The sequence below is a fragment of the Capsella rubella genome, unplaced genomic scaffold, assembly GCF_000375325.1.
Source record: "Capsella rubella cultivar Monte Gargano unplaced genomic scaffold, Caprub1_0 scaffold_5, whole genome shotgun sequence".
NCBI classification, from domain to species: Eukaryota; Viridiplantae; Streptophyta; class Magnoliopsida; order Brassicales; family Brassicaceae; genus Capsella; species Capsella rubella.
Window position 1 is genome coordinate 385330 of NW_006238919.1, and position 23154 is coordinate 408483.

A 23154-nucleotide genomic window follows, 5' to 3' on the forward strand; every position below is an offset into this window, starting at 1 on the left:
ATGTTTAGATGAATGACTTGAAATTTCTGTAAAATGGTCTTAACTCTTAAGGTGAAAGAAGCTCAAGTCAATAAAAAAGGTTTAGTAGAGAATAATTTTTTTAATCGATGATCATCCACCACACATACATAAATTACATTCTCACAGCAAAATTAAAAAGAGAGGAAAGAAAAAAAAAAAAAAACAGATGTTCATGGTTATGAGCTGTTACTGTGACTGTGACTACTATTTTCACTACCACGAAGCTCTCTCAACGAAGCAACCACTTGTAACATATTTGGCCTCTTTGATGGGAAGTCGTCAACGCACCGCAACGCTATCTCCAAGTACCTTAACATCTCTTTCACAATCATTCCTCCGAAACCTTCTTTCTCATTCAGAGACTCCGAAGGACCTTCTTTAAGACTTAGCAGGTCTTCATCAATCACTTCCATATGTTTCCCTTCTCTTGCCTTCATCTTCGACCAACCTACTAAGTTCGTATCACCAAACTCTTCTTTGTCCGTTGGTCTTTTCCCACTTAATATCTCCAGCATCACTACTCCGATCGAGTACACGTCGCCTTTTGCTGTACATCTGAAACTTTGGTAATACTCCGGTGGTACGTAACCTGGCGTGCCTGCCAAGGTACTGACGCTCAAATGCGTGTCTAATGCGCTGATCAGCCTTGCCATTCCAAAATCTGAAACTCTTGCTTCCATGTCTTGATCGAGAAGTACGTTGCTCGATTTCATATCGCGGTGGATTATATGAGGGATGCAATTATGATGCAAGAAACAAAGCCCTTTCGCTGCTCCTTTCGCAATCTTTTTCCTCTCTTCCCAACTCAAGATCCTCCTTTTTTCCCCTGTTCTTGGTCCGTGAAGCACTTCCTCGAGGCTACCGTATTGCATAAACTCGTAAACTAGCAATCTTTCTTCCCCGATTTTACAGTATCCCAAGAGGGGTACGAGGTTTCGGTGTTTGATCTTTCCTAGCGTTTCCATTTCAGCCATAAACTCTCGATCTCCTTGACAACTAAGCCTAATCAGTTTCTTGATCGCCACGGAAGACCCGTCTTTAAGTGTCGCCTTGAAAACCTCGCCAAATCCACCGTGTCCAATCATACTCGCTGCGGAGAATCCGTTTGTTGCTTCGATAAGCTGCGAGAACTTAAGCTTCCTCAATTGTCGCTGAAACGTAGCTACGTTAATACTCAACGGCTCTTTCTCCTTCTCAATCTTCCAAGTCGTGGCAGAATTAACAGCCTGCAAACTGTGAAGCATCTTCGCATCTTCCGCGTCTCTCTTCCTCGCGCGAACCGCAATCGCCCAAACGATCAAAATGCAAACCGACGCAGCAGAAATCAACACTCCCAAAACAATGCTATTCGCCCAAGAAGCTGCCCTGCTTCCGTGTTTAGCACGTTTCACTTCCTCTGTTCCGGCTGGAAGCTGATTGTTTCCGTTTTTACATTCCGGTAAAGGAACACCGCAAAGTCCAGGATTATCCGCATACTGGCTCGCAGGAAGCGTGCTAAGCTGACCTCTCTGAGGAATCGGACCGGCTAGCTCGTTACTAGACAAATCAATCTGCACCAAGAAAGACAAATTCGAGAAAGATTCAGGGATTTGACCCTGCAACCTATTATTCGACGCATCGAACACACCGAGGTTCTTGAGCTGACCAATCGTAAAAGGAATCTCGCCGGAGAGTTGATTATGAGAAAGCTCAAGAACTTGAAGAGCGATCATTTCTCCAATCTCATCTGGGATCTTGCCTCGAAGCTGGTTATAAGAAAGATCAAGATACTCAATGGTTTGATACCTTGTGAAAAGACTCAGAATCGGACCTGAATACATTCTTGTGAAGTCACAGCTTTTAAGAGATGGAATCTGAAGAAGCCTCTCTGGTCTGATTCCTGAGAACTCAACCAAACCTCCAACACCTCTACATGAATTTCCAACGTTTCTTACAAAAGCCATTGTGTTCCCTGAGAGTAAACCGGAAAGAGCTTTTGAACCGGGTTGACGACCTAACCGGGGAGGGATTTCACCGGTTAAGTGGTTTGTATTGAGATCAAGCCAAACCAGAGTTGTGCATTTTCCTAGCTCCGGTGGTATTTCTCCGGTGAAATTGTTGTTTCCGAGCTGAAGAACGGCTAACCGGGAAAGGATTCCGAAATCTTTAGGGACTTCTCCGGTTAACCTGTTGCTTGTGAATGAGACCCATTCGATGTTGCTGCAGTTGAAAAACTCCGGTGGGATTTCTCCGGTGAGTTGATTGTTGTTGAGGATCAAATCTTTGAGTTTTTGTAGTTTTCCGATCTCCGGCGGGATTGTTCCGGAGAGATTGTTGTACCAAGCGATGAATTGTTCGAGTTTCTGGAGGTTTCCGATCTCCGGTGGGATTGTACCGTTGAGATAATTGAGACTGAGATCAATCGTTCGAAGCTCAGAGCATTGAGATATCGTCGGAGGAATCTCTCCGGTGACGAGATTATCTGGGATTCTTAACTCTTCTAAAGAAGCTGCTCCGGGACATAAATCCGGCGGAATCACGCCGGAGAATCGATTCGAGCTGAAATCAGCGATCCTCAAGCTCTTGCAAGCAGACATCGAAGTCGGAAACTCACCGGAGATTAAGTTGCTGCTGAGAAGCAATATTTGAAGAGATCCGAAGCTCCGGAGGATAGTGTTCGGAAACGGACCGGAGATGTTGTTGTTGGAAAGGTCGAGATTTTGTAACAAAGAACATGAGGACAAGGACTCAGGGATCACACCGGTGACATTGTTGTTAGAAAGACGGAGGTTTTGTAATGTCCGACAAGTGCCTCCGATCTCCGGCGGGATCCAACCGGTGAGTCGATTATGAGAAAGATCCAAACTTTGTAAGAGTTTTAGCTCACCGAATGATTTTGGAATCTGCCCATCAAAGTTGTTGTAAGAAAGATTCAAGCTTTTGAGGCTGGTGCAGTTGATGAGTGAGTCAGGGATGTAGCCGGAGATACTGTTACCGGAGAAATCGAGGTACGACAAAGAGACGCAAGAAGAGAGAGGAATGGTTAAACCGGAGATTGAACCGGTAACGTTGTTGTAAGAGAGGTCAAGGGTTTGGAGTTTCTTGCTACCTAAGAAAAGATCGTTAGGTAACTTTCCGGTGAAGTTATTGTAAGAGAGAGTGATGGAGATAAGATTTGAGTATCTAGGGAAGAAATTTTCAGGGAGGATTCCGATTAAACCGGAGGAGGAGAATTCGAGGTGAGTTAGGCTTAAGGGAAGAAGAAGAAGAGAGGTTGAGTTTAAAACGAAGAAGTTCTCAGAGAGTTTAAGAACAGAGAGAGAATCAAGAGAGGTGAAAGCATTGAAAGAGACGGTTCCGGAGAGGCCACTACCGGAGAGATTGATCTCGGAGACTCTTCCTCCGAGACAAGTGACGCCGGAGTATTGACAAGGTGATTTACGAGGTGACCAGTTTGAGAGGATGTTGTTTGGATCGTCTTGAATCATCGTTTTGAAAGAGAGAAGAGACAACGAGTCTGTTTTGAGTGAGGATTGGTCAGAGGAAGAAGATAGAGAGAAATGAGTAAGGATGATGAAGATGAAGGAGACTTGGATCCGAGTCCGGATCCGAACCCGGATTGGTGAAGTAGTCATTGGAGGGAGGTGTTTGGAGTTTGAATGGAGAAGGAGAAGAGAAACATTTAGATGATAAAGAGATTTATTTTCTTTCTCTTTCGAGGCGATGCTAAAGCAGAGCAAGAATGAAGATAAAGGGCTTTTTTTGAACAAAAGATAAAGCTGCTTTTTAATTTTAAAAATTTAGTATTGATGCTTATGATAATTTTTATATTAATTGTGTGACTAGTGAGTGAGAGACTAAACCATCTTTTATCGAATAATGATTTGTAGGTGCAATATCAATCTTAGGATTTTGTGGAATGGTGTGATCCTGATTTGTATTATAATAATTTGTACTAATGACATAGCCATTTGATATTTAATAGAATACATATCATGAGAACTTTTAACTATTTTCAATGAAGAAAAAAAAATGTAATATAGAATTATATCTAAATACTGCAATCTCATATAATGATTACAAACCGAATGAAGTACTAAAATTTCTCATATGGTGGGGAGTGTGGTCAAAATAATGGGGACCCAAAATAGTCATGATATGCATCGCATATGAAATGGTATTTTGTAAAACTCGTTTGATCCAATGTTCATGGTGAGGCGTGGGGGAATGAACAAGAAATGTGACTTTACAAATTACAATAACAAAACTTTATGGTGTAACCATTATGTTGCTCACTTCTTCTTCTTCTTTTTTTTTTACATTTTTATGTGATGTAGGATCATATTATATGCGCCATAGATGAGCCTTTATATCATGTTCTAAGTCACACCACTCCATCCTTTTCATCATTATGCTTGCCCTCTCCCACCAAGTTCTCGAGTAGATTTCTATGAACTAAGCAAACCATTGGCTTTGATTATTTCATCCAACAAAAAGAAGAATACGATTTTGCTATAAGTTCATTGATAAATAATACTCATATTTCTAAAGTGTCTCTCAATTGGTTATATACTGTCTTCAGCTACCATTCAACTGTAGAAGAGACTATTTCTTTAAGATCAATATTAGTTTCTAGTAAGAGATAAATCAATTTTAGAATATTTTTGTCCATTACAACTAAATAGCTAATAATCTAAGATAGTGCAAACCTAATCACCTATAATATTTCACAGTATTAGTGACTATTTAATAGAAGAAAATAAACAGAAAAAAGAAAAGAATAGTGGAGAGAAATAGTGAAAAAGGCCCACGAAAAGAAACAACATCAATTAGCTCGTGGTTTAGTGCCATGAGAGGTTATGATTCCTTTGCCCCCAATATTTTAAGAAAAATACTTCTTTATCAAATTCTTCTTTTCACTACCACTAAATATCTCTGTTTCATATATGAATTTTTTGTTAAATTATTAGGACCCAAAGTATTATTCTTTTGAACGTCAGTTTATTTTGACCACTCTTGCTAACAAAACAATAAGAGAATCAGACTATATAAATTCCAATTTAGTATGAGCAGTGAGTACCTCTATACACATATTAAACTACAAAGATTTACTTGTCCCAAGATAGAATCGAACATGAATATTTTGTTTTTCCATCTACAGGTTTTGTTTTGGTTTAGTTATTTCCAGCTATGTACATCTAATACACTTTGGGGTTACCATCATAAAGTTTAGGAGATCTTAAGGGCAAGATTTTGCCTTTTTAAAGGAGGATAATCCAAGATAGGGAACAGTAAATTATTTTAAATTTTATGTGTGATTCTCTGTTTTTTAAGACTTCATGTTGTCTCCAAAATAAGTAATCAGAATTACCAAAAAATATCCTATTGCCAACATGAAGTCTTATATATACATAATCACACAACAAAACAATTTCTTTAGATTATATGGATTATTTGAAAGCTTATAATATGATACAATATTCAAAGATCTAAAACGGAAATCACCAAATAATTTTAAAAAATGGGGAAATAGAGGTTTTAGGGTTTAGCTCATGTAGGTGTTGCAGCAACTCAGGCTTCGAATGGGAAAATAAAATAAGCAGAGCAGATCAAGTGTACAAAGCAGATCTAACAAAATAAAAGCAGATCAAGCAGATCAAGCAGATTTGACAGTTCAAGTGCAGATCCTACACTAAAATAGAGGTGTTTAATCTGCTCTGCTTTATAGGGAAAAAACATGACCATAAAATAAAATATTTTTTTTTTGTCCACCTACAGAATTTTAACAGGAGAACTGCAGTTATAAATGATAATTATTTATTTTTATGAATGGTAAACAAAAAGCATTTAATCTGTCCTGCTATATTACTGCTTTATATCTGTTTTTCCATTCAAACCCTCAAAATTGAATTTTCCAAACCTTTAATTAATAATTGATAAAAGAAAAAGAAAAAACAAATAAATTTATGTAAATGCAAAGAAGACATCATTCATATTGTATATACCTGTATTAATAATTTTGTATACACACGACCAAAAGTACTAATTACTCCTTTAACATATCCTGTTTTGACTATATGTTAACAGGCGCATTTACACGTCAACTTATAATAAATAAAATGAAATATATGGAATATTGTTCTTTTAAAATTCTGAAAAGGATATAAACATGCTATCGTCTTGGTGGTACAAATCATTAGTGTATTATATAATCTTAAATCTCAGTAGCGTCACACATTTTTATTTAGATCTGATAACAAAAATTGTTAACAATGCAATATAATATAAGTTAGATACTGTGATAGCCAATAGGGCTAGTGGTCCGTTCTCACCTAACCTTGCTACTTAGGCATGAAATGTTTTTTTTTTAATAAATAATTAAGAGATTTTTGGCCGAAACCTATTATTTTTTTGATCCGAGACCAAATATGTTATATGCTCGCGTTTCAAGCGCTGTTCGAACCAACGACCTCTAAACATTTGTCATAGATTTTTTAACAATTAAACTATTAGTACTTGGTTCATTAGACATGAAATGTTAAATCTCCCTATGTGTGCAATTGATGTTAACCTTTCCATTGTGTGATAAACACAAAATGTTGGAAAAAAATACTATTGGATATTATGATAAACAAACTTGTAAAATAAAGGAAATTTGGTGTTGTAAATTCCTTATTAGTCTAGTGGTTATGACTATTTTGAGCTATATGTATCGAATGTTTCAGCTCGGATTAAGTTGAGAATGCGATTTTGTGAATTCATTAATTCAAAACAATATCCAGTAAACCAAAACAACTCACATTTATTTGTAGTTAACTCAAAACAAAATGTAGTGGAGGAATCGTTTTAAAACTCTCAAATGTGTAAGAAAGTCAAACATGGTCAACCTCAAGCATGACTTGAAGTTCAAATGATTAAGAAAACTATTTGAAGGATGATTGTTGTTTTAAATCATAGGTTCAGGCGATAATATAATTGGATAATATATTTGAGAATGGAGACATAATGATAATTATATATGATGTGCACTTATGTCAAAAAAATCAAAGAAAATGCTGTATAACATGTAGTCAAATCTAATCACTGGAATATATTCAGCACCATAATATTACAGTTAAATTAAAGCACCAAAGCTATAAAGATAATTACGCACTATCTAGGTATTGTTCTGCCTTGTGCTTTAGATAATAAAAAGTTTAAGAGAAACTAAATATAGTAACTAGAATAAATTAGCCCGTCTTATTATGAGTGATATATCTATATGATCCAAATAATTTGTGATCAATTAGTTCGATGGCAATTATATGATAAAATCTATTAGATTGTTCATTATTATAAATATATACTCCAAATAGAAAGAAGCAAAAAATATGACTTTATTATCATAGTTGATTTAGATGTAGACTTTCAATAACTAAAATAAAATAAAAAAACTAGTCAGTCTGATTATATAGTTTGAAAATATTTATATAAAGATCATAACTTATCTATATATATTGGGTTATATAAATGTATATACATAGATAACTGGAAAAACAAGGAAAACAGAATACTATATGTAAGAAAACAACAAAATACACTCATTAAGTAACCACGTTTTTTTTTTTTTTCGTAAACCACAATTTACTTTAAAAAAATAAAAATCGCGATTAATTACCGCACATATTTTTGACATGTGGATATATATATATATTTTTGGTCAACAACATGTGGAAATATATGCATGAGAAATTGTGATGTGAAGAAATGTTTTTGGCAATTTATAATAATTTGTAAAGAACGTTAAAAAGCTATTTTTATTTACGGGAGGCTCAAGATAGAGAGAGCCAGAGAGGGACCAAAGATGTCGTGAATGGCACGCGTTTCTTTCTTTATCCAACTTTTCCTTACTGTGTTCAAATGATTGGTTCACTGTCTGCTCTTGTCTCTGTTTTTGTTTCCTTTGTCAAAAACCATTCAGCTTTTCTTTTTGTTTTTTAACTTTTTTACTGAAAACAGTAAACATAGTCTCTGTCTTTTTCACACGTGGCATACTACTATCAAGTATCACCCGATCGGTTTGAAAATTGAACTTTTACTTAAAAATTTTATGGTTTTCAGTTTTGTATATACCTATAGATTTGTCAAATTTATACCCTTTGTTTGTGTTCAGAATTGACCAAGTGTGAAAAGTTCTTTAGGTGTTATTGGCCCGTCAAAGCGATGTCATTATTACCATCTCGTTATCAATCCCAAAGATGTGCTTTTTCTGAAATATACTCCAATCTCACCATTGGAGAAATGATGATTTCGATATATAACAAACTAAACAATAAGCACGCCCTGTCTTTTGTAAGTCTTCCAGCTCTGACAAAGACATCAGATTGTTTTGTTTAATGGGTCTAGTTACAGTTTGGCCCAGATCAACGAATAAAACCGGCTTGCATGCTTTTGTATGTATAGTAGTCGTTCTCGTTCCTATAACTTCTAAGACCATCCTTAATACCCTAAGATCCTTACATTAAAGATGCCCTAACCAGCTCTAAGCCTCCCTTTAACCAATCAGCTATCGTATCTCTATCTAGAATTCTAGATACGAGGCACGAGGCACGAAGCGAGCCGAGTGTGTTGTACTATGATTGTATCATTGTATGACATATAAGGTCCGTATCATTCAGTCTCTACGGCTGCAGAAATGGTGTTTTCTTATCCTCCCTCACCTTTGTTTTGATAGATCACAAATTCATAACTATTGGAAGATTTTGATCGAATAGATTAGCTTTTGATTCATGAGGATTCCCTTATTTTGGTATTTTTTCGTCTTTAGAATATATGATAGGAAAAAGTGGGATACAAAGTGTAATTAATTAATTACCGAAAAAGAAGATAAACTCTCAAAAGTATAGTAGAGAAGACAGAATTGACTCACCTAAACAACATGATAGTTTTGTCTAAGTCCATATCACAGAAAACAAACACCACAAAATATTATATAGAAAAGAACTTGAAAATTACCCTAAGAAAATCAGACCATAAAGCCATTTTGGTATTCGATGTCTGAAGAAGCCTTCTTCTTTTTATCTACCTAAGGACGGGTTTATCTTCTTTTTGCTCTACCAAAAATCGTAAGGGAAGGTGATTGGCAGCAACAAGTTTACTCGCATTTAATCGACCGGTAAATGTGGCGGACGAAGAGGAGAGCAGCGCGGAAGCCAACGGCTCCAAGCATGAGGAAGAAACCGTAACAAATGCAAGCCATGTAGCCGAAGAAGAAGGAGGTTTGCATGAAACCAGACATGTCTGATCTTGCGTAGTAATAGTATAAACAGTACGCGTATATGAATAGACCAGTCGATCCACCGCATAGGAATGATCTGCAATAAAGATTTTTTAATAGTCTTATAACAATGTAGCGTTATTACCACCAATCCACATTTTAATTCAAATTAAAATCTACGGAAGTATTTAGTAAAATGATCCTAATTGGGTTCAACCGACTCAAACCATATCGAAACCCTACCTAAGAAACCAGTCTGATACAACTCTATGGAAAGAGACTGTCACAGAAACTGAACGAAATAAGTAAAAAGAAAAAAACTGATTCTGAACCCAAACACAAACCATAGCAAACCTAAGTGAATTGTACTCGGTATCACCATTTGGTTTCTATATATCGCAAACCGAAATGAAAACCAGATTGGGTGGAAAAATTTACCTCCACCACCATTCGTGATCTTCAGCAGCGAGTTGGAAGTAAGTAAGGGCAACTGTTATAAAAGCAGTGACGATCAACAAGATGATGAAGACGATGAAGAGGATGCTGTAAATGGTATAGATACGATGGCCCCAGACACTGGCAAAAATGTAATATAGCTCGATGTAGATGGCACTGAAAGGAAGAAAACCAGCCATGGCCATCTGAGGTATAGCACTCCTGTACCATGGGAGTGGCGGGATCTCCCGAGGATACTTAGTGGTGCGGCATGGAGCTTGGAACTCTGCTTTGCTGTTTTTACCGGCAATACCACCCAACACAAGTAAAGGTGAAGTGACTAGTGTCCATATGAGGAAGATCACTACAATGGTTCCAAAGGGAAGAGCGGCGGTCGCACTGTAGGCAATTGCCACGGTGTTAAGGAAGCAGAAGGTGAGGAATAGTGGGCCACAGAAGAGACCTCCAGTGAGCAGCAAATTTCTCACCTGAGAAGAAAGAAAAGTGAAGTTTTATTGCTTTCTGTTAGAAGAGTTATGTGAGGAAAGGGGTTTGAATTTTACATACCCAGTTCTTTCCTTCGAGTTGACAGTAGAAAGAGGAGGCAGTGTATCCAGCAATCCCAGATGTGAGAGCGTAGATAACAACCAAAGCAGTGAAAAGTGCTCCGCGATTGTATGGATAGAACACTCCAACAAGTGAAAGCATGAAAATGAAGATGGTGCTGATAACATACAAGGGATACAATGGTTAATAATGGCAAAGAAAAAATTAAGATATCCGAAGAAAGCTGAATGACTTACAGAGTGAACAATTGGGTACCGCTACCGAGAGATGCAGCAAAGAGAGATTTGTACTTTGGGAACCGGAACACATCCCCATGAATGTATTTCCATCCAGTCTCCTCTTGATCATCAGCAGCTTCCTCATCTTGGGCATACCTTTGAAAGTTGGCGTAAAAGTTCATATTTGGAAAAAACAAGAAAATGTGCATTTTTATAAAGCAGCAATTCAGCATTCAAAAGTCAAAACTTACTTCATGAAATCATTCTTGAGGACCCGCATCAAGATGGTTGCAAGGAAACCAGTCAAAAGGAGGACAGTGACGCATGAGTTAATAATGGAGAACCAGTGGATTTCCAAGTGATGTGGAAGAGAAGAAGACATGGCGTACTTGTCCATTCTTTTCTCAAAAGGAGTCTCAGTTTCTTTCCACTTCACAGTGTACATAAACTCAGCATCGACCTCCTTATCCTCAGTGAGATCCACAAGCGAATGGGGATCCATTCTAGCATTGATTTCGATCACTCTGTCCTTGTTGTACAAAATCTCAAACTGAATGTGCTTGTAGAGGAAATATTTGAACTCGCTTGGATCAGATTTGCTCTCTTTGTCAACCTTTCCAATGAATCCCCAGATAGGCAAATCATCATAGTACATCTGAAAGTAATAATCTTTTTCAACAGCCCTTCGAAACTGTTCGACTTCTTTTCTGCTAAGCTTCTTTCTGCAGTAAACCTCCGAGTCTTTCTCATCTCTGAAGTTAAGCTTATAAGGAGCACTAACAAGCCTATCCCCATTCAAAACCTCACCAAGAGCTTCCTTCTTATCTTTCACACCCTCTACAGAAACCACAAGCAATGCATATGATCAAAATACCCAAATCTATAGAAAAAACGTGAAAACTTCACAAAACAGAGACACCAATTGAGCTAATTTCTCAAAACCATCAGCTCCAATTTATCACTAAACATATGAAATTTGTTTTTTTTTTAGTGACAGATTCACAACGAATGCATAAATTCAGTACCTGGAATACAGAACGGCAGATCGAAATACCGATACGTCTCACTGCGAAAATCATCAAACACAACTAAAATCAGACATATGAAGATGAAATCTAAGATAGACAACGATCAATAGCAACATTCCTGAGATCAGATTACACATTCTAGAGGATGAATCGAAATCTTTTCGAGGTCAGATACAACAAATTCGATACAATCGCAGCTTTTACAGCAACCACAGCGATCAATTTATCACTCGTCCAAGAGAATCTCAGATCTAAACTAAGATCTGAACAAAAAACTGAAAACCTACCGACACGCAAGTATCGTTATACCTGGGATTGTGAAACGGGCCGACCTTGTTGGCGTAGAGAGGAACAGAGTCACTGTCCTTGTAACGGTGGTCGGAGGCATCGGATCTGACATACTCGATGCCGGAGAAGATGAGAGCTCCGATAAAGAGTAGCAGCGTCGTCGATAATCTCATGATGGTGTGTGTTTGTGAAGAGAAGGGAAAAAAATCGTGAGATCTGATAAAATCGTCGTTGCTTTATATTTTGTAAGCAACGCTTATGGCAAAGGACTATAAAATATTTTGTATTGTATTTTATCTTTTTTTTTTTCACTTTTTACCGATTTATTTCTAGAAAATAACTTTATGCATTAAAAAAATTACGATAGAAGTAAGAAATTAAAATTCATAATTTTCTGCAAAGTTTTGTTATAATATTTTTGATATTTTCCTTATATACTTATATGATGCCTTTTTGTACTTTATACAGGACTTTATTATGGCATTTTCATGTGACTAGCTATAACAATCATTTGTAAATTTTAATGTTTTTTTTATACTCTTTAACAAGATCATGATGACGACAAAAGAAAAGAAAAATGTCCAAGAAAAAAATGAGGATTGTGATAATTTATAATGTAAAATGAAAGATGTAGAATTTATATATCAAAATATTTAAATTAAATTTGAAATTTTTGCAACCAAACCAAATAAATTGAGTTGAAATTTCAAAAATACTCTTTTTCAAATACCACTTTTTTTTTAAAAAAAAAAAAAAATTTAATTAAAAAACCATTAAAGATATTGAAATTTATCAAAAATATGTGTAAACGTATAAATATACACACAAATTAATTTTATATATGTATAAAATTTTGTATATCTTTCATAAATATCGTATAAAAACCATTAAGAAAACTTTGTAAACCCTTTTAAAAATCTTGTAAATCTTGTTAAATGATTTAAAACGTATACATTATTTGGATCAAATATTCTAGTAGTAGTTATTATATAGAAATACCTTATAAATCATATAAATTTTTATAACTTTTTATATTTAAACAAGAATATTTATGAAAATAGATAGATGAAGATATATTTTTGAAAAAGAGTACGCCAAAAAAAGTATTTTTAAAAATTCTCAAAGGGAACACTACAAATTTAAGATGATGAATATACATAAGTACATAGAAAATAATACACTATTAAACTAATTTTTCATCTAAAATCTAACTGAGTTCTCGAACTTAACTGAAACATGTCAAACCGAACTGAATTACCAAAAATCCACCTTAATCTCGTTAATCATTTATTTTATTTTTCAAATACAACTTCAATTTTGCCACATATGTTATAGTATATATATATTACATGTTATATCAAATTACTATACTAAATTATAAGTTTTCTAATAATTCTGTTCAAAAATAGAAATAAAAATAATAATTTTCTTTTTTCCCCTGTTAAAGAAGGATTTTATTGGGACTATTATTATAAGGGTGATGGGTGGATAGATATCTAACGGGCTTATTCCATTCAATATGAGACTAAGGCCCAAACTTCAAATAAGTCTTATTGGGACCTTTGTTGTCGGATCAATTACACACAGCTACATGTATCTTGGATGTCGCGTCATCATCTTCAAGTGTTGTTGTAACTTATGGGGTTTTTGCCTTTTTTGGATGGAATATTTTTATCAAAGAAACAAAGGTTGTTGGATCATTCTAGTACGAATATTTTTACTATATTTTGTTATAATATTGCTATGGTTCTTTTTGTACGAGTATTGCTATTATACAGTTGTAATTAAGATATAGTTCATTTGTCACGTGAAAGATATATTTTCACAACTACTACTACTACTAGGGATGACAAATCAAATATTATTTGTAGCTAAACAAAGTGTTAAATGGTGTCCGAAGGTAATTTTATCATTGCAGAAAATAAAATATATACGATTCACATCGAGCTCATTAGTGAATAACTTTCTACGTTGTTGGCTGATGACGATGGCTCGTCACTCGTACGTCGATACAAAATCAGTTTGATGTTGATTAGTACACGTGTAGCCACAGCACGTTATACAGGTTTATACATTAGAATAAGTCTTCGTACCTACTACCTAATCTAGCCCTGGACAAAATATTCGTTAGATTCGCTTCGCTTCGATATTCGTTTCGATTCGATTCAAAAAATTTAAATATCTATAAGATGTTGAACCGAAGCAAATATGAAAATGTAGTATTCGTAAAAACCGAAGCAAATAACAAATATTGATTTTTTTAGTACCGAATATCCGATTCGCTTCGTATATTTATATATATATATATATATATATATATTTATATTGTATATATTGTATATATTTATTTATATATTCATATATTGTATAAATATAAATCATTATATAATATATATAATATGTGTATTTATAGATTTGGGTATATATCTGATAGACCTATTATTCAAATTATTATATTTTGGCCCGTTGGGCTTTTTGCTAAATGTTGTTCTTAAGCAAATAAAAATTTATTAAAAAATCAATATTAAAAATAAAATGTGAGAATTCTATAGAGGGTGGTTACATTTCCTTCATATTTTGAAAACATGTCAAACAATAACCTCTAATATCTCATATTTTGCACTTTATATTTATGTACTATATGTTTTTAGTTTTAAAAAAATTTAGATGGGTCGAAGCAAAACGAAACAAGTAATTCACAAATATTACGAAAAATATTCGAATATTCGAAGTTCCGAATACTCGAAGATTTTCGAATCGAAGCAAATAGCAAAATCAACTATTCGGTCGAGGCGAAGCAAATCACAAATATCACAAATTTTTCGAATATTCGCTTCGTGCCCAGGGCTAACCTAATCTATAATGTTTCAATGATAAATTTGTGGATTGCTTCGAACCTATATAAGTATATATATAAGTATATATATATATATATATATATATATATATATAGTGATATGTATAACTTAACTAGTTACATATTGTTTCATTCTAGTACTTTAACCATTTCTTCTTTAATATTTAATCGTCCGAAGACAATTAATAACACTAAACAATGTTCTCTCATCTCAAATATGCATCGGTTAAACTTGTCTCCACAAAACCTGTATTTAAACATTGACACGTCCTAGCATATTTTTAAATTGGATACGAACTTATCTTCTTACATTTTTTCTTCAGTATTTATCTAAACGATCGAATAATACTAAACTATATACGTTAGGTTTGTAATCTTCTGTTATAGTTGTATGACTGCCACACAAAAATGACGACTTCAGATGCATAATGTTTTGGACATACTTGATCGGATCTAGTTGGTCGATCCATTTGACTTTATCTAAAATTAATAATATATAACTCTTTATTTTGACAAACAAAAAAAAATTACTAATGAATGTCAGATGATAGCTACTTGCAAGCACAAATTCGATTTGGATTTGACTAACTAAGTTTCCATATTAATTTATTGTAATTTAATCTCTCTAGTCTCTATGTATACATCTCACAATTATTTTGGATCAAAGGTATGGTAATTATTACCCATCAATTATATATTTTATAACCAGAGTAATGATTATTTTACAAGAAGAGATTTACATTCACGGGTTCACTTGCATTTATACACACACACACTTGTATCTTCACAAAAACCAACTTTTCAAAAAGTTGTCAACTTTTTTAAACAAGTAAGAGATCTTATTCAAATTAAAAGAAAAAGAGAAAAAACCATAACCATGAATCTTTTAGCCTTTTAGGACCAAACCAGTTTTTCGAATATCATTGAATTGTCTGGCTTTAAGCTTAGGAAATAAAACTCAAGTCTAATAAATTTCTTGGTCACTAAGTCACACTTCTATATGATTTTAAAAGATTATATATATATATATATATATATATATATATATATATATATATACAACAATTTGAAATAAACTTTATAATTGATTCCATTATGTATTAGCAATGTTTTAAGATAATTAAGAGGTTGGTCGGCTGAAAATATATTGCAATAAAACGTGATGATGATGTGTTGTTGTTGACATGTTATCAATTCGAGATCCTTAGAAACAGTAATAACAATATTCTAATTTTAATAAGTACTCCATTTAACATGATTAATCACATGATCAATAGTGACCCATATCAGTGATTAGTGATTAGGAGGAGCCAACAAACACATAATCATTACTATAATATTTCCTTTTAATTCAAATTCTATATTTCAACAAATTTTACTAACGAATTTTAACACAAAAACGATTATATTTTTTAGTCAATTTTTTTTCGGAAAAACGTTATAAAATAAGATAGCTCTGAACTTACTTATTGATCGTCTTCCCAGCTCTCTTAAGGAGCTTTCTACAGTTCTTCTTCTTCCTCCTCACTCTCGTTGTTGTTTCTGCTATAATCGAAGAAATGGCGACTGTTTTAGACGCTTCGATTCCGTACAGACTTATGGAAGAGTTTTCGAAAGAAGAAGAATCAAGCCCTGTGGACGCCGTTCTCTTCGTCGGAATGTCTCTGGTGCTCGGTATAGCTTCTCGGCATTTGCTTCGAGGAACTAGGGTTCCGTACACCGTCGCTCTCCTCGTTATCGGAATCGCTCTTGGATCCATCGGTTCGATTTCCATGAATCCTTTTTGGGTTTTTTTTTTATTTCCCCATTTCTTCTTCCTCACTCTCGTTGTTTAATTGTTTCAGAATATGGAACTCATCATAACCTTGGCAAGGTTGGCCATGGGATTCGTATTTGTAAGTTCTTGTTGGTTTTGAACAAATACAGCAAGCAACAGTAGCTTTTTGGTTGATTCAATTTGGGAAATTTTGAAATCTCTTAATGTTATTATTGTGTAGGGAATGATATTGATCCAGAGCTTCTTTTGGCTGTGTTTCTTCCTGCTCTTCTTTTTGAAAGTTCGTTTTCTATGGAAGTTCACCAGATCAAGGTTTTTTTTTTTTTTTTTTTGTCCAAAATCTCGTGTTTATGTTTGTAGTTAAGACTAAGTTGTAGGAGAATAGATGCTAAGTGATTTGGTTATTGTAGAGGTGTCTGGGACAAATGGTGCTTCTTGCTGGCCCTGGAGTTCTCATTTCAACATTTTGTCTTGGATCGCTTGTTAAGGTATGCACGAATCAGTCTATCATTAAGTAGTATTCGTACAAAGAAAGAAACAAAGGTAGTGAAAGAATACTATGTATTGCTATTTGTAGCTCACGTTTCCGTATGACTGGGATTGGAAAACATCGTTGTTGCTTGGGGGACTTTTAAGTGCTACTGATCCTGTTGCTGTTGTTGCTTTGCTTAAAGAGCTTGGTGCTAGTAAAAAGCTTAGCACCGTTATTGAAGGGGAGTCCCTGATGAATGATGGGTAATCATGTTAACCTCTTATAATCTTCTGTCATATTCTGCTTGATTTATGCTCACACCACACTTTATGATTTGATTTTTTTTTTTCCAGGACTGCAATTGTGGTTTTCCAGTTATTCTTAAAGATGGTTTTGGGGAATAGTTCTGACTGGAGTTCTATTATCAAATTTCTCCTTAAAGTGGCACTTGGAGCGTATGTCTTTGATCTTTTCCTCTTTTAATGAGCTGTCTTGTTCCTGGCATCGTAAATTTATAGCGTATGATTCTGTCTGTTTAGTGTAGGCATTGGTCTGGCTTTTGGCATTGCCTCAGTTCTTTGGCTCAAGTTCATATTTAATGACACAGTAATAGAGATTACTCTGACAATTGCAGTGAGCTACTTCGCATATTACACTGTACGTATTTTCTGTGGAATTTGAAATTATGTGCCAAGATCTTATTTTTGTATACAAATGAGAGTTAGCTACTGTGTGTCAGGCTCAAGAGTGGGCTGGTGCTTCTGGTGTTCTGACGGTGATGACTTTGGGCATGTAAGTTCCAGTCATCTCATTATTTTCTTTCGTTTTTTATCATGTAAGAAGCCACTTCTTATAATAATAACTATAACAGGTTCTATGCTGCATATGCACGGACAGCATTTAAAGGAGACAGTCAAAAAAGTTTGCATCACTTCTGGTATTTCTCAATCTTGTGAATTTGTGTATAGCTTAACTCTATGAAAAAGGTTGATCTATGTAAGACAGTTTTTTCCGGTAACTTGTGCAGGGAAATGGTCGCTTATATTGCAAATACTTTGATTTTTATCCTAAGGTAAGGGTATAATCATATGCTTGGGCCATGCCAACCTTAAGAAATAAGGTTATAGGAAGCAAAATCTGTATTATAGCAGTCTACTCTTTAGCCGGTACTACAGTATTCAAATTGCTTCTCATTTTTTTTTTGCAGTGGTGTTGTCATTGCTGAAGGCATTCTCGACAGCGATAAGATTGCCTACCAAGGTGTCATTATTTGTTATAATTTTGCAGTAATTTTCTCTAGCGAAAAGTGATTTCTGGTCAGATTATATGAACATAGCTTTGGTCTAAATTTTCTACTCCCAATTGCTTATTGAATTTCAGTCCCTACTCATTGCATTTTTCCACCTATTATAATAGCTTGCTTTTACGGTGAACAGACATCTGTAATCATGATATATGGTTCTCGACGGGTCAATTGTTCCTTAGTTAAAAAGGCAAAAACCTGGTATCATTGGTTTGAGGAAGTGTCCACTGTGCTAGGGCTGAAATAATGTGTTCTTTCACCTTTTAGAGATATACTGTCCTGGATTTATCTTTTTTTTTTCTTTCTCTGGAACCATACCCGCATAAAGCACACAATATCATCGATCTTTCCTTAACAATCTATGGGGTTTTAACAACTCTCGATGTCTCATGTTTCTTACAGGGAATTCATGGGGATTCCTTTTTCTACTATACTTTTACATCCAACTATCGCGTTGCATTGTTGTTGGAGTTCTATTTCCACTGTTATCTCGTGTTGGCTATGGCCTGGAATGGAAAGAAGGCATTATACTCGTATGGTCTGGTTTGAGGGGTGCAGTAGCGCTTGCACTTTCTTTGTCTGTGAAGGTTAGTTTTCAAGAACAATGTCAATATTGTTCTTCTCTCTCCTTGTATTTATGCACATCTCTTATTCAGCCACATTGATTTAGTGTTGACCTACCTTATTCCCAATCATTTGTTTTAGCAATCAAGTGGAAATTCATTCCTCAGCACGGAGACAGGAACATTGGTAAGTTCTGAAAATAGTATGCAAGGTGCTATTGACAGCCTAGATGAATTATGGAAGAATGTTATCTCGCACTCTTGATATTCTCAGTTGTTTTGCAGTTTATTTTCTTCACAGGTGGAATTGTATTCCTAACTCTGATAGTTAATGGATCCACTACCCAGTTTGTTCTACGCCTTCTTCGTATGGATGGTTTACCTGCCACAAAGGTCAAAATCGTTATACAGACTTCATTTCCGCTTTAGTATGCAAATTCATGAATCATGATACTGTCATTAGGGTACAAGGGAAATATGTGCTTATGCCCATGTCAGTCAGTAATAGCTAGCTCATTAATTTTTTTGAAATATTCTCCACTATTTATTGTTGACAGAAACGAATATTGGAATATACAAAGTACGAAATGCTGAACAAGGCCTTGCAAGCATTTCAAGATCTAGGAGACGATGAGGAGCTAGGACCGGCTGACTGGTCTACAGTTCAAAATTATATTTCAACCCTAAAAGATTCAGAAGGGGAACTAGTTCATCCTCACAATGGTTCTAAAGCTGAAAATCTTGACCATAAGAGTTTAAAGGACATACGTATACGGTTCTTAAATGGTATATATGATCATATACCGTCCAATATTCTTTTTTGATTGGCAGATCATTGACACTTCGAAAATTGGATGAATCAGGTGTCCAATCAGCTTATTGGGAGATGCTTGATGAGGGCAGGATATCTGAAAATACTGCTAATATTTTGATGCAGTCAGTGGATGAGGCGTTGGATCGGGTTTCTACAGAGTCTTTATGCGACTGGAAAGGTCTAAAACCGCATGTTGAGTTCCCGAGTTACTACAACTTTCTTCATTCTAATATTATCCCACGCAAGTTGGTCACATACTTTGCTGTCGAAAGACTGGAATCTGCTTGCTACATTTCCGCTGCATTTCTTCGTGCACATACAATTGCACGGCAACAATTGTATGAATTTTTAGGTATGTGCAATCCAGATTCTGGATCACAATTCGGAAACAATGAATATAAGAAAACTCTATGATTGGCCATCTTTGTTGATCGCTGAAATTTTTTGTTTGCAAGTTACTCAACCTAAGAACAATACTTTCATCCAACCCGTTTTTGTCTCTTAGTTATCTATTTTCCCTATACAGGGGAGAGTAATATTGGTTCCACTGTAATCAGTGAAAGTGAAAGGGAAGGAGAGGCAGCGAAAGAGTTCTTGGAAAATGTCCGATCTTCACTTCCTCAGGTTGAGAGTCGTGTCACTTCCTTTTGCTGATATTATCTTTCTCGCGATGAATCACATATTATCGTTTATTTGGTTTTAGGTTCTCCGTGTTGTGAAAACAAAACAAGTAACAAATTCGGTGCTGAATCATTTACTTGATTACATTCAAAACCTTGAGAAGATTGGCTTGTTGGAGGAAAAAGAAATCGCTCATCTTCATGATGTTGTCCAGGTACCAAACGAATCTGATTCCTTCAAAAAATAGTCCTTTCAAAATTTTAGCTGATGTCATTTCTATCTCTCTCTCTCCACAGACTGGCTTGAAGAAGCTTTTGAGAAACCCTCCGATAATAAAGCTTCCAAAATTAAGCGACATGATCACCTCGCATCCGTTATCGGTTGCTCTTCCAGCTGCAATATGCGAACCTCTAAAACACTCGAAAAAAGAACCAATGAAGCTGCGTGGTGTCACACTTTATAAAGAAGGCTCAAAGCCAAATGGAGTCTGGCTTATTTTCGATGGCATTGTTAAGGTAAACCCAAAACTTAGTTTTACTTTAAAGTCATAATTCTAAAGATCTATTACCTTCTTCATCACTAAATGTGTTATTATAATCCTACAGTGGAAAAGCAAAAGCTTAAGGAACAATCACTCGCTGCATCCAACTTTTTCTCATGGTAGTACATTGGGACTCTATGAAGTCCTCACCGGGAAGCCATATATGTGCGACATGATTACAGATTCTATGGTTCTTTGTGTTTTCATCGATAGTGAAAAAATTCTCTCTATTCTACAATCAGATTCTACCATCGATGATTTCCTTTGGCAGGTACGTCTCTGTTGGAATGATGGAATCTATTAAAGAAGAGACTACTCTCTTGATTGTTGTTAGCATCAACTTCTTTCGCTTTTTTGCAGGAAAGTGCATTAGTTCTTCTCAAACTCTTGCGTCCTCAGATATTTGAAAAAGTGGCAATGCAAGAATTACGAGCACTTGTTTCTGCTGAAAGCTCGAAACTGACTACATATGTATCTGGAGAATCAATCGAAATCAATTATAACAACATTGGTTTGTTATTAGAAGGATTTATAAAACCAGTTGGTATCCAAGAAGAGCTTGTAGCAGCTCCAGCCGCATTATTACCTTCTAACGGAAATCAAAGCTTCCGTAAAGCATCGGAAGCTTCAGGTAATTAATTGCACATACAGTACAGAGGAATCAAACCCCCTCTTCTTTTAATTTTTGTCAACGAATCATTAAATCAAATCAAATCAAAACTGTGTTTTGGTTTTTTGACCATAGGTATCATGAGAGTGAGTTTCTCACAACAAGCAACACAGTACAGTGTAGAAACGAGGGCAAGAGCAATCATCTTCAACACTGGAGCACTGGGAGCTGATAGGACTCTGCATCGAAGACCATCTTTGTTAACACCACCACGTAGCTCAAGCGCTGATCAGCTTCAGAGATCATTTCGTAAAGAACACAAAGGTCTCATGAGCTGGCCTGAAAGTATTGACAACGCCATAAAACAGCAAGAGGTCAACGAAACGACATTAAGTTTATCTGAACGAGCAATGCAACTCAGCATTTTTGGCAGCATGGTAAAAAAAAGATCACAAGTTAAGAATTATTTTAAGATTTTTATTATCAACTCGACTAACCCGAAGCTCTTATCTTTGGATATCCTCAATTAGGTTAATTTGTACAGAAGGAGTGCAAGTTTGGGTGGGATATATAATAACAAGTCACAAGATAACTTACAGTACAAGAAACTTCCATTGAACTCAGCACAAGGTCTTGTATCAGCAAGGTCAGAAGGTTCAATAGCGACGAAGAAGCAGCTTGAAACCCGTAAATATGCGTCTCAGCTTCCTCTGAAAGCGGAAAGCAGCACAAGGCGAACAGCAATGGATGAATCAAGCGATGATGAAGATGAAGGAATCATTGTGAGAATCGATTCTCCGAGTACAATCGTTTTCAGGAACGATCCATGAGGATATAGATGTTATATTGTAACATAATAAAACCAAAAAAAATGTTAGCTTACTCATCACTCTTGTCCAAAGGCAAAGAAAAACAATTAAACCAATTTGATATACAAATCAAAGGTTTTTTCTTTTTTCTTTTTCTGTCTTACCCTTTGCCGCTTTGGTGAGTTATTATCCTTTTTGTTTTGTTTTATTTTTGTTGGGGAATTTTTTTTTTCTTTTGTTCAAAACAGTATCTGCCTATTTCAGTATTTTGTAAAGAAAATAATCATCGTATTACTATTCGTTATTTCACTATTGTTTGTTAATAATTCACTCTCAAGACAAAAAGTTTAAATCGTTTATATGATTTTCACTTATAGTGAGCTAATGTGAACGTTTCAAATCATAAACAATATATATCCAAGCTTTCACATATCTTAGAGATTAGTTGAAGAGTAAAAGGAACCTCTTACATAAAAGTATAGTTAATAGCCACCAATGTATATGATTAATTAAATAAGAACCGAATTGAAAACATTGAACGGTTGTTGTATAGTACTAATTTTTATTTTTTGGGGAAACTGTTGTATGTTACTAATTATAATACAAAATGATCACAAAACTTAAGCAAATCAAAGATGAGCCACATGCATGCACTATCTTAGGCTAATAGGCCCATATGACCATTTTCGTTTTTACTCTTTTCTTCTTACGTACAACTTAGTAGCTCATGCCGACATAAGCGTTACGTGCGTTATTGCAATGTATACATTAGCTTAAATCGCCACCGTTTATTTCCCATCAATACATCGAGAAACGCCGCTGATCTAAATCTCATATTATTGCCATATAATATATATATATATATATATATATATATATATCTCATAATATATATAAATCTTATAATATATATATATATTGGAAATTTGGAACTAAAGAACTTACTGTATATTGTTAATTGTTGTATTCTTTTATTTTTATTTTTGATATTTTGA

General features: G+C 35.0%; 3 protein-coding genes across 3 annotated transcripts; 1 reads left to right on the plus strand and 2 right to left on the minus strand.

Annotated features, from left to right (window-relative positions):
- Positions 1-78: 78 nt before the first annotated feature.
- LOC17885333 (serine/threonine-protein kinase BRI1-like 2) lies at positions 79-3704 on the minus strand. Its single transcript, XM_006290460.2, has one exon. The coding sequence runs from the start codon at positions 3633-3635 to the stop codon at positions 198-200; it is 3438 nt and encodes a 1145-aa protein (XP_006290522.1). The 5' UTR covers positions 3636-3704; the 3' UTR covers positions 79-197.
- A 5121-nt stretch (positions 3705-8825) lies between these two features.
- On the minus strand, positions 8826-12008 carry LOC17884826 (transmembrane 9 superfamily member 3). The gene is made up of 7 exons (XM_006292349.2): positions 11814-12008; positions 11502-11542; positions 10728-11313; positions 10495-10632; positions 10259-10415; positions 9695-10179; positions 8826-9353 (listed from the first exon to the last, which is right to left on the minus strand). Exons 1-7 carry the CDS (start codon positions 11963-11965, stop codon positions 9134-9136), a joined length of 1779 nt encoding a protein of 592 aa, XP_006292411.1. The 5' UTR covers positions 11966-12008; the 3' UTR covers positions 8826-9133.
- Positions 12009-16104: 4096 nt separating this feature from the next.
- On the plus strand, positions 16105-22315 carry LOC17885558 (sodium/hydrogen exchanger 7). Its single transcript, XM_006290463.2, has 23 exons — positions 16105-16410; positions 16494-16544; positions 16647-16738; positions 16837-16914; positions 17004-17161; positions 17252-17353; positions 17438-17555; positions 17638-17690; positions 17770-17835; positions 17926-17970; positions 18106-18158; positions 18604-18788; positions 18907-18951; positions 19050-19157; positions 19322-19550; positions 19628-19930; positions 20105-20202; positions 20282-20413; positions 20496-20714; positions 20805-21011; positions 21101-21371; positions 21486-21787; positions 21881-22315. The coding sequence occupies exons 1-23, from the start codon at positions 16209-16211 to the stop codon at positions 22178-22180; spliced, it is 3417 nt and encodes a 1138-aa protein (XP_006290525.1). The 5' UTR covers positions 16105-16208; the 3' UTR covers positions 22181-22315.
- Positions 22316-23154: the final 839 nt, after the last annotated feature.

What these genes read in the sequence shown, in the direction of transcription:
- LOC17885333 (XM_006290460.2), bottom strand. Translation starts at nt 3,635, where the DNA reads ATGACTACTTCACCAATCCGGGTTCGGATCCGGACTCGGATCCAAGTC.
- LOC17884826 (XM_006292349.2), bottom strand. Translation starts at nt 11,965, where the DNA reads ATGAGATTATCGACGACGCTGCTACTCTTTATCGGAGCTCTCATCTTC. An exon ending in TCTGCCGTTCTGTATTCCAG is followed by an intron (nt 11,314 to 11,501) that starts GTACTGAATTTA and finishes TGGTTTCTGTAG; the next exon opens with AGGGTGTGAAAGATAAGAAG. An exon ending in GGTACCCAATTGTTCACTCT is followed by an intron (nt 10,416 to 10,494) that starts GTAAGTCATTCA and finishes GTATGTTATCAG; the next exon opens with CACCATCTTCATTTTCATGC.
- LOC17885558 (XM_006290463.2), top strand. Translation starts at nt 16,209, where the DNA reads ATGGCGACTGTTTTAGACGCTTCGATTCCGTACAGACTTATGGAAGAG. An exon ending in ATGGTTTACCTGCCACAAAG is followed by an intron (nt 19,158 to 19,321) that starts GTCAAAATCGTT and finishes TATTGTTGACAG; the next exon opens with AAACGAATATTGGAATATAC. An exon ending in ATCTTCATGATGTTGTCCAG is followed by an intron (nt 20,414 to 20,495) that starts GTACCAAACGAA and finishes CTCTCTCCACAG; the next exon opens with ACTGGCTTGAAGAAGCTTTT.